Raw genomic sequence first — 11,572 nt, forward strand, 5'->3', positions numbered from 1 at the left:
TTTACAGATGACTAAAGCAATCATCTTGCGAACCTATGAACAGTGGTCCTAACTGAGACCCTTTGAGCTCTCCTGGACCGCAGCGGGCTGCACCCAGCATCTCCCTCTGAGCGGGACGCCTCTCAGAGCTCGCGACCTCTCGAGTCTGCGATATTCGGAGGACCATTGCCGAAAGCTGATGACGGGACCTGGGCTGAAACCGTTCACTCCTCGAAGCTCAACCCTCACCCGTTAAGAAATGCTGGGATATTTGACGTGATTATTTCCTTCACTGAACTCGAGGGGAATTTTTAACAGGTATATCTTTTGTACATTTATATATACTTCTCTGTGTGTGTGTCTGTGTGAACTGATAACAAGCATAATGTGTAATTAAGTCACTGTCGTGATTGTAATAACTCTAACTTACTTTGTAAATGTTAAATTAGTTAATGATTAAGTGCTGCTAAAATCTTATGATCTATACTTCATCCGTGCAGTAAGTAATAGAGTGAACCTTGCCATTGAACTCTGTTAAGTCGCGTTTTTATAAATTTCTACTAAAATCAGTTTCTGCTGGTACCTTTGACAGTGACTCTTTAAGTGGCCTCTAAACCACTCATTCGTGACAGTAGGCAAGGTCGGGTCACATCTAAGTAGGAAAGGCTGTTCAGGGGTGAGGATATCTGGTCATTAGCAGATGGTGGGTTCACCATCTCCTATCATCCCTGCATCAAAGAAAGATGTTCTTCTGCAAGCTCTTCTTCAGTGCAATTCAAATAATTGGGCTCAATTATTCAGGCAGGAATTTATGTGAAATGTAAAGGCTTTTAGCACACAGGTCAGAGTAGATGGGTGCTAATATTTAAAAACAAACAGAAGCAAACAGTTTGCAGTATCAGCAAGCACAAACCCGGGTTTGTGCTATGGTAATAAAAAGGTGGGGTTGATAAACACCTTTCTGATGTACGTCAATTGGCAAGCGCTACATTAAGGACTACGTGTGTCCTTTTGACCGCAAGGTTTCTTCCTTTGCTGTTTTGTAAAATGTACCTGTCGTTTTTGCTTGTTTGAGCAATTTTCTCAGTCACCCACAATTTGTAACTGGAAAATTGCCATCTGCCTCCTTGACTGCTCAGAGAATGGTATCAGCGTCTCGGAATGCCATCCGCCATCTGCCACTGACAGTGACATGTGTCACTCACCCAAATCCTTACGGCTGTTTTAGGTCTAACAGCTGTACGACAGCAACACATACTGTCAGGCTAGCTTGTTGCTGACAGTTTGTTGTTGTCAAGAACAAAACAAATTCTATACGAAGTCTACGCTTGATAATACAATATATGTAAGTCATGTAGATTAGACTTCATTACTCAACAGCCTTTGCAATGACTCAGTGACCGTTTCCAAACTGAGAGGTGCAAATAACCTTATTTTCTACATTGGAGACTAAAACTACAGTGACAAGAAGATCCTAATAGAATTAGTCGCATTTACTTTTTCCTATTACAGACAAGTAGCAACAGTGAAGGTAATTGCTCTGAGAGTTATTTAATCTGCAAAATCAAAACCATGCCTCTCCTACAACGTCCCTCCTGTTTCTAAGTATCTGTTAATATATCATCTCAAAATAGCTTATGGCTGATTTTTTATCCACTCAACTTATTCATGCTCATCACCACGATAGAGAAGTCCACAATGAAAAGAAAAAAATGTTTGGAGGGGGTTGTCTCATGGCTGAATTTTATATTGTCCAGTTTTAATGTGTCCAAACCCTCTTGTGGCTGGTGGAACTTCTTAATGTAGATTACATTTAAAATCAGTTAGCTAGCAGGGTACCATGCAGTGGGAATGCCAAAGTTGCAAAACTGCAGCTTTTATTTCTAGAGGGCTCAATTCATCTGCTTAAATACAGACACCTTTGAGATGTGCCAGAGCACCCGGCACCCGCGTGGGGCTGGCAGAGGTGACCCAGGGCTGACAGGGACCTTACTCCCCTGATGTGGCAGCTGAAGCCGAGGCAGAGAAGGATGCTAGAAATCTCCAGAGACACCACGCCTGTGTTTAGTCATGAGTCATGCCTCACATCACTTCCTTTTAATACTTATCTTGCAAACGGAAGCCACAAAAAAATAGTAAACAAATGGCTTTATTCACCTAGGACAAATCTAGAATTCCAAGTCTGGAATAATTCTCTGTTATGCTGGGGTGGACTTGTCTACTTTTATTTTATTGACCATAATGCCTAGTTGTATGCTGGGCCATTAGGGATAATGATAACTAAAGTGATTGGAAACTGGCATATTCTGCCTCTCTTTCAGCTGAGATACCAAATCTCTCACTTGCATACTGATACAGAGATAGCTCAAGTGTTCTTATGTGTTATTAAAAATTTTACACTCATTACCTCAGCTAAGACTTGTGATGAGTTTTGGTAAGTTAACATTGATGGAACTGAAGTAAATTCTTGTGGATGCCAGCATGAAAGCTAACATGACTTAAGTATACCTATGCAGGGCTGAAAAACATGGGCACACAAAACATGGGAACATCATACTGACTCTTTCATGTATTCTAAAGCTGAATTATTTAAAAGGAGAAGAACTCGAAGGATGTTGCACCCCATCAGGGAAGGCCCAAGATTACATGCTTCTCCCATTGGTCTCTTCATTGTTTTTAAAGTATTCCCCTGCAAGATGCGTTCTCTAAATACCACCTATATATTCATAGACACATAGAAGGTCTGTTACTATACAGACATTGCATGTTTAGTGTCTGACAAACCAACTGTGTCTACTGAACTTGGAGGTTTCTGTGTCTAAGAGAAACTCTGTGCCTCACAGAGTGGAGGAAGTCTCAAGATACTCCCAAGTCAGCTGGGTCACCCAGAGCAGCAGTAATCAGTCCATTGCTTCAGTCAGTAGTCATAGTTAACAATAAAGGCAGAGTACTTTTTCTGGATAGTAACAGAACTTGGTAGAATATACTAAAAATGTATACAAAGAAGGTTAGAGTCCAGATATTTTGGAATTTTTTATGTTTTTGTAAAACATAATTGTTTGACTTGTTTACATTACGTAAAACATAAATGTAACGACCCTTTGATACTTCAGATGGGCTCTTTTTTTTGCCACAAACACATCATAAGTTTTTCACGGGTAGATGCTTGTTAACACCTACCACAGCTGCACTCACAGGATAGCTTCAGACCTTAAAGGAACAGCAAATATCCTGGATAAAAGGGGACCATGGAAACGAAAAGAATCTGCCACAGCTCTTCCCCAGTGCCGGGTGGCTGAACAAGAAGGTATTTTTGTCTTCTGCTGACTGTGGGCTTATGGCCAGGGACTGAACAAGAATCGACTGTCACTGGATATTGGTCTGCCAGGGGAACAACAAATAGCAATTGTTGAGCTTTGTGATGAGATAATAAAATCACACTGTGGTAAGTAATACTTGTACTAAAGAAACATTTCTACAAGCATAGAAATGTCCATAGGCAACACAGAGGCCCTTGTGATGTTTGTGAGCGTATCCCCAAGAGGACCCCTCAGGCAGATGTGCTCTCCAGGTTATACTTACTCTTTTACCTTCAAGTTCTCAAACCATCTGGCCCACAACAACCTGCCACCCCCTTCTTGTGTGATAGTCCTGCCTGGCAGAAGGTTTGGGCTGCTTTACAATGAGAAGATGAAACTCAAGTGAGTCCCAGAGAATCTCAAAAAGTGGTTTAAATTAAAAACAAAGAACTTGCCCACCTCCCAGATTAATTCAAGTCACAAACATCACAGAGAACAACTGAATAATGCATAAAGAGTCGTCTTGGATTCTTGAGAGACAGAAGGTTAAAAAACAATTACACAATTTCATAAAAATCAAAATCCATCAAACTTTTCAAACCACCACATCATCAAAACCATTGCTGCTATTCCCAAAATGTCCCCAAAGCACCTCGCTTACAGCAGAGCAGCTACCCAGATTTTCAGGTGGATTACTTCTACTTGTGGTAATTTCGAAAACAGCAGAAGTACAGATAAGCTTGATGCAAAACTGCAAGCAGAGAAAATAATTAGAGACTTTAAATCTCTAAGGATGTGCAGTCAAAAACTTTGTACAAAAAGGGACTAGATTGAGTTCAGAGAGCAAAAAGAGTGTGGAAATATGCAGATTTGGAGCTATAATATTGCATCAGGTGCAGCTCTTAATCAAGCGCTCACTTTCTGAGAGAAAGGTACACTTTAGAGCTGGTTGGAAACTTTTTGTTGAAAGCATTTTTTTCAGTAAAATTTGTTACTTTTGTTCAAATTAACATGTTCAGGAAGATATTAATTTTGATGAAAGCTCCATTTTAAAATGAGACATTTTGATATAGCTGAAAAGTTCCGTTTTAAAATCCACATAATGGAACCTTTTCTTTGAACAACGCTTAGCTTTCAGTGAAAACTTCATTTAATAATGACATCTTTTTAAAAAAGTTTTAAAACCTAAATCCGTTGAACCAAATAAAATACCTCATTTGACACAGATGATTGATGTGATATTTCTCCCAGCAGAATTTGGGCTATTCAAAAAAATCCACTTCTGAAATTTCAAAGCGGACAAATTTTTGGAAAGATGCAGTACTCAACAGAAAAAAACAACCCAGTTTTACCCAGCTTTCCAGTGTCAGTCTTGACCATGAAAGAGGAATTGCCTTTGCGCACTGCAGTGCTTCCCAAAGCCACCATAAACCACACCAACATGCGCTGCAATGCCACGGTGTCCCTTTCACCCTTCATAAAAAAAGTGCTTACTGGCTCATCTGCTGACAAACTGGTAGTCCCTACGGTTGGTTTCCGTATATCCTCTGCGAGTCCGTAAGACTTACTCTGGAGGTTTAAAAAACACAATACATAAGACACTCATGAACCTATGGTTGCAAAACATGAGATTGGGAGAAAGAACAAACTGCAGCTGAAAAGCTTGGTTAAGAACTTAGTATTTTCAGGCTGTTCCAGAAGCAGTTCTCTGATTCAGATGCAGGCATTTCTCCAAGATTACCTGTAATTTCCTAGGGACAAACACAGAATGATGCAATTCCCAGATGAGTCATGGGCTGAATCATGGGATTCTATTCCAACATGGGCTCAGACCTCTTCCCACTGAAGCCTACAGCATACCTCCGGTGTACTGCACCTACATCCAGGCTATGTAGTCCAGCATGGAGCTCATACAACTGCTAAACCTGCCTGAGATGCAGTGCTGAGATCTCTCTTGCCATAGATAGACCTCAACCGGCTAGTTTAAACCTAAATTGAATACACTTGCTCTACGCTGCATTCAGTGCAGTATCCGGTGAAAGGCTCTCCAGGGTCAGAACCCTCAGGAGATGCTGCCAACTACCCCACGATGTGTGCTTATGTGAACACACGGGGCTGTGCAGCAGGAGCCTTCTTGGCCTTCTTTCCTATGCAAAGATAGGTTGCTGAACTGCTCGCTTCTCTCCCCTTACGCAAGCAGCCAGGCCACAAAAGGATGGTGAGGAGATGGGACCATCTACCCTTTCACAGGGAGACAAAAAGCTCCTTGGCTTAGTAGCTGGAGCTTTGCGCAAATGGTACGGGCTTTCTTGCTCAGTTGGCAGAGAAAATGTCCTGAAGAGCTGGTCCAAAAGCAGCAGATGCTCGGCATCTCTCAAGGCCTTGCTGAATTTGAATTAAAAAAATAGTCACGTAATAAAATAATATAAATCTTAGAGAAACTAACATAACATTAGCCTGTATCAGCAAACAGGCCGTTTTCTATTGATACATACTGTAAAACTGCAGATTTTCAGCATTCAAGAAGAAAATGAGCTGCTGAATAAATATTGCCTTTTATCCATTTTTTTAAAAATTGGAGCTAAAAACCCCCAACTTTTCAGCACAAGCTACTTAACTTTCAGAAGGACCGATTATTCACAGCTACAACACACAAACTTTTGACAATCAGGTTGTTCTGAGGTTAAATATCTTCATGCAGATTTAGATATTTATTATAAAACACCCAAGTGTTAGCCAAAATTGTCTCAGTCAAAACTCATATGATAATTTGATGTAGTAAATCCTGACACCTGGATTTTAATCAGGCCCTTCTGTGAGCACCGCACTTTGAGATTTCTCCTGTCCCTACTATTCAGTGATAAACTTAGCCAAATTTTGAAAGTGTTGGCCTTTGGGACAGGAAGTTTTTCATACATCTTTAGGGAATTATTTTAGTGTTCAGAATGTTCCAACACAAATTTGCTAAACTAACTAAAATTAGTTTTCCCACGACATCCTACACATCATTTCTTTTTCTCAAAATTAAAGTGCTGTCCTTTTTAACTAAGCCACAATGAGTGTTAAAACACTCAGAACGTGTGCTACAGTAATAGTTTCATTATTCATATACTGCAATTAAGCGATGTCACCAGCTACATACAAGCTTCCCACCCACACTTAAAGTAGATTTTGAGGTTAAATCTTAATTTGCAACCATATTAATGTCATTTAAAGTGAAAATGGACAAAAATAAAACGAGGAAATTGTTGCATACTTGACAATTCAAATTAAATTACTTACATGTGAACTGCCCATTTTTGCTTAGTCTGAGTGTGGAAGATGCAACTCTTCTGCTCTTAAATAAACGCAGCATTCAGATGGAATAGTCAACTTTTACTACAGCAGCTAAATCCTACCCAACCCCGGGTTAATCAATAACTTCTGACATTATTTAAATTCTAGTCATTTCAAGGTGGGGCGTATTCATCATTACATGGTGGCTTTATTATCCCTACTATCTAATATCACATCCTGTTGGGTCATGGAGATGGCCGGTTTCTGCAAGGAAAATCAGGATTTCACAATATAAGTCTTGAGATTATACATACTCATTTATCTAATTGTTATTAAAATGATTTAAAACATATAGTTATAGTAATGCCGAACACAAACTTTCCAAACATTTTAGAAAGGATGCCTCCTCTGAAGAGTTTATATCGGATCTTATGGGATTTAGTGGTATTTAGTATGTCATTGAGGACCCTCAGCTCCTACAAAATATTTTGAACAGAATCTCACTGCTTTTATCGGGTTTACGTGGCAAGGTTTTGGTAGTGGGGGGATTGCAGAGGTGGCCTCTGTGAGAAGAGACCAGGGGTTGCTCCCATGCTGGACAGAGCGAGTGCCAGCTGACTCCAAAATGGACCCACCGCTGGACAAATCTGAGCCCCATCAGCGACACTGGTGGTGCCTCTGTGATAACATATTTAAGAAAGGGTAAAAAATACTGCACAGCAGCTGTGAGGGAGGAATGAGAAAAATGTGAGAGAAACAGCCCTGCAGACACCAAGGTCAGTGAGGAAGGAGGGGGAGGAGGTGCTCCAGGTGCTACAGCAGAGATTCTTCTGCAGCCTGTGGAGAAGACCGTGAGGAAGCAGGTTGTCCCCCTGCAGCCCATAGAGGTCCACGGTGGAGCAGATATCCACCTGCAGCCCGTGGAGGACCCCACGCCGGAGCAGGTGGATGTGCCCTGAGGGAAGCTGCAGCCCATGGGAAGCCCGCGCTGCAGCAGGCTCCTGGCAGGACCTGTGGACCCGTGGAGAGGAGCCCACGCAGCAGCAGGTTTTCTGGCAGGAGTTGTGACTCTGTGGGGGACTCACACTGGAGCAGGGGAAGAACATGAGGAGGACGGAGCAGCAGAGACAAAGTATTATGGACTGACTGCAACCCCCATTCCCCGTCCCCCTGCATCGCTCGGGGGAAGGAGGTAGAAAAGTTGGGAATGAAGGAGTGAAGTTGAGAAGAAGTGGGGGGAGGAAGGTGTTTTTAGTTTTGTCTTTGTTCCTCACTATCCTATTCTATTTTTAATTGGCAATAAAGTAAATTAATTTCCCTAAGTCAAGCCTGTTTTGCCCATGACAGTAACTGGTGAACAATCTCCCTGTCTTTATCTCAACCCATGAGCTTTTTCATCTTATTTTCTCCCTCTGTCCTGTTGAGGAGGGGGAGTGAGAAAGCATCTGGCAGCCAGCCACGCTACTGCTTTAGACCTCAGGTGGGATACCCAGAGAAAAATAAGAGAATAAAACAAGTACACTTGAATTTATAGCAGTTCAGGAGAAAAAAAAAAAATCTATGTGATTATCTAAACAGTAATCAAAAGAAAATAACTGTGTTATTGGAAGTGCAGTAATAATTCTAGGTTTTAAATGGTTTGACAGACATTACTTTCCTGCAAAGATCTCGCTACCATTCAAACACTCTTAAAAATAAATGATCAGCTTTGATTATGGTGTTCGAACACATGCAATGTAAAAATCAAATGTGAATATGAAGAATTTTATCCAGAATTCAATGCTTTGTGGTACCATATTGTCTCAAAGGCATCTTCAAAGCCTTTACTGAGCTGGCAACTACCCACTTCCATCATAATATTTTTGGGAATAAAGCTGTCCCAAACTGACATTAAAGGAAATACTACAGGTGGAGAGAAAGAAACTGCAGAGTTTCTCTGGAACCTGTCAGGTTGGAGGGCACTCATAAGCTCAAATATAGACTGCTTTTACTGATTGTGAGTGAAATACAGCAGCCCAGAAGGTGCAACTCATTAAGGATTTAAAACAAACAGCAGACTGAGTCATACTATATCGTGCTGTGCATGCAAATGGTCTATCTAAATATGCAAATAGGGTATCAGTAGGAAAACGATGTGCTACTCCCACTCATCAATTTGGTTGACGTAGTATATGTACTGGGAGTTTAAAAGTTTGTATAATTAAAAAAAATTAAGGACTGTATGGTACTTTTCAGCTTTGTAAATAACAGGACTGACTCTTTGCAGAAGGCCTGAGGACCATACTCCTGTGGGTGACATACCCCAGGCAATGAGACAGGGGCATCTCTTGGTATCTAATGAATGGAGTCCACCTCCACCTATTTCTTCCTTCTTCTGCCAGCAGGATGGAAAACTGAGGCACAGGTATTACGCCACCGCAAGATCAAGCAGGCTGGATGCAGAGAAGGCACAAAGGGCTTATCAAAAGGGTGCCTATAAACAGACATTCTCCTCTGAAAGGTGGAGATAATTGAAGAAGGAGAAAAGGAGATGAAACATTATACCATGCACACACTGCAGAGTGCAACTGTAGACTGGTAGCACTGCTACTCTGGAGATTATTGCTGGCTACCACCAAGTGAGTCTTTGCTCTAAAGGTAACCACAGAATTGGTTAAAGCTGATGGGCCTTAACTGAGGCTAAACGGAGGAGGCAATTAAAATCTTCAGTCTAGTGAACTAAGTGAAATAATAAAGGACCAAGGCAGTAACAGGTAAAGAACTAAGCGAAGCTGAGCTTTGCACTTTTTGCAGAGGGTGTTTGTGGTAGCAGTGTGCCCACATGGCTGGGCAGCGGGATGGTGCTTCGTCTGCCTGCAAGAAGAGGCAGAACTTTCCTTGGAGAGACAGGCACCTGGATTTCTGTGTGACAGAGAAACATGGCTAGTGGATTACATCTGAGTTAACAGAATTAATGCCTTCATCAACCTTGACTGCAGCACTGGTATGAGCTGTGAAATGGCTCTTACAGTGGTAGCAGTGCCTGGCACTCCTGTTTAACTCTGCTGATCCCTGGTGAACCTGTGTGAGACAGAGAATTTGCAGAAAGTAAAGACAACCACAAAAATTCTGAACAGTATTTGGAGATTTATCCAAACCAGACAAAAAGGGCAGTGGGTTGACCAGAGACTGATCAGGCACTATCAGGGACCAAAAGATTTTCAGACAGGTTTACCAAGACATTCACCAACAGGGATAAGCTGCAGGAAGGACTTAAGCTTTCAAATGTTCACTTTGGAGAGGAATTTAAGGGGTTGAAACCTGGAGCGGAAGTCCTAAATAAACAATTCAGCCCGCCAACAAACTCGGCTAAAACCAGGCATTTACAATGAATTTGCCTCCAGTTGGAAGTCAGTGTCCTTGAAGGAAGTCACTGTCCCATTCCTGGATATGCAAAAAACCATTATTTCTGAAGGAAGAATTCCCTGGCAACTATTTGGTTTTGAGATTTGATCAACAGTTGTCAATTTGAATAAGCAGCTCGGTGGTGCTGCACAAATCACTCCTGAGAAAGAGACGTCATCTTGGAGAGTAGATATTCTTCACATGCAGGACTAGAAAGAATGCGAGTAAGAAATCTCATTGCAACTTCTCAGTGCAGGTGCTCAGTTCAGAGGAGAGCTGCACTGATTCAGCTCAGCTCGCTCTTTCAGAGCACTGTATTTTACTCTGTAGATAGGTCTCAGTTACCTGTCTGTGGGAAAAGCAAACTGGCAGGCCCCCACCAGTCCATCAAGCTTGTTGAGCACACTGGAATCAACTTCTGTCTCAGGAAACAGAGGAAGCCAAGCTGCTACTTCTGATTTTAAACAATGAGGAAGAAGGGGAAGGTAGTTTGTCTGAAAGTGGCAATGACACATGGAGTTAACTTATTGCAAGGAAAAAGCACAAAAGACTTGGAATGAGTTAAAAAGCAGACTTTTGAAAAGTCAGTGGGCCAAAAGGCAGTGTCTTTTGAGAAGGCAATCTCAAGAATGAAGGCTGCTGAGAATAACTGGAAGCAAATATATTAAAATCCAAGAAGCAAATTTTCTCTACAGGAAGGAAAGATAGGAAGTATAATAAGAAAAATGTGTAGCAATGAGAAAAATAGAAAAGCAGATGGACAGAATGAGTTATGAGCAGCAAGAGACATCAAATACAAAAAGAAGATGGTCTAAAAATATCTCAGAAGTAAGGGATAAACAAAGGTAAGTGGAGATTTATTACAGAATGTGGAAGGAGAGCAGCTAATGGATGATGCACACCAGGCTGAAGTGTTCAATCCTTGTTTTGCTTATCCTCGCAAAGGAAGATTATTCCTGCCAGAAAGGAATGCATTTAAGTAAGTAGTCGTGTGTACCAACCAGAATAGGGAAGGAAAAAAAAAAAAATCAATGAATATTCATTATATATAGTCAGGGGCACAGGTTTACTGAGTGTCAAACTAGGGGTAGCAATATCTGAACCAGGGTTGATTACCTGTGAGCACTAATGCAAGTCAGGGAAAGTCGTAAACGACTGGAGAAAGCTACACATAGCGCCTGTGTTCCAGGATAAATCTGCTCATTGCTGCAACTGCCTGAAGAGTCAGCTGGAGAAACTGTAAAACGCGCAACATCCTACACACACATATCCATCCTGAGGAGCAGAGCTGGGAGGGAGTGATGTGGTTTTAATGATATCCTAAGGTTTGGAAAAAAAGATAAAAGGATCAGTAGCCTGATCCTCATTGCTCACTGTATTTTACATACATGATTTAAACCAATATGATTCTAACTTGAGAATTCAATGACCTCAATTGAAGGTGCAGGAGTTCAGAGCGTTTTATCTATGACCTTCATTTAGAAAGTGATTTGAATCAGTTGTCTGCAAATTCTCAAACTCATTAATAAACACAGAACAATGTTGCTGAATGGTACCCTTTCTGGTAATAAATTAAAATCCTGTTAAAAATCAAGTACTTCCACTATTGGCTTCTAATCACAGCTCTGCTCAAT

At 41.3% G+C, this 11,572-nt stretch overlaps 1 protein-coding gene across 1 annotated transcript in view; it reads right to left on the reverse strand.

Moving 5' to 3' along the window:
* Positions 1-6,618, reverse strand: part of ANXA13 (annexin A13) — a 29,331-nt gene extending 22,713 nt beyond the window's left edge. The window contains exon 1 of the mRNA XM_009574301.1: positions 6,561-6,618. Within this exon, the coding sequence (XP_009572596.1) occupies positions 6,561-6,575 (15 nt within the window). The 5' untranslated portion in view covers positions 6,576-6,618. The remainder of the gene's footprint in view (positions 1-6,560) is intronic.
* Positions 6,619-11,572: the final 4,954 nt, after the last annotated feature.

Source organism: Fulmarus glacialis, unplaced genomic scaffold, assembly GCF_000690835.1.
Source record: "Fulmarus glacialis isolate BGI_N327 unplaced genomic scaffold, ASM69083v1 scaffold14113, whole genome shotgun sequence".
Lineage (NCBI taxonomy): Eukaryota > Metazoa > Chordata > Aves > Procellariiformes > Procellariidae > Fulmarus > Fulmarus glacialis.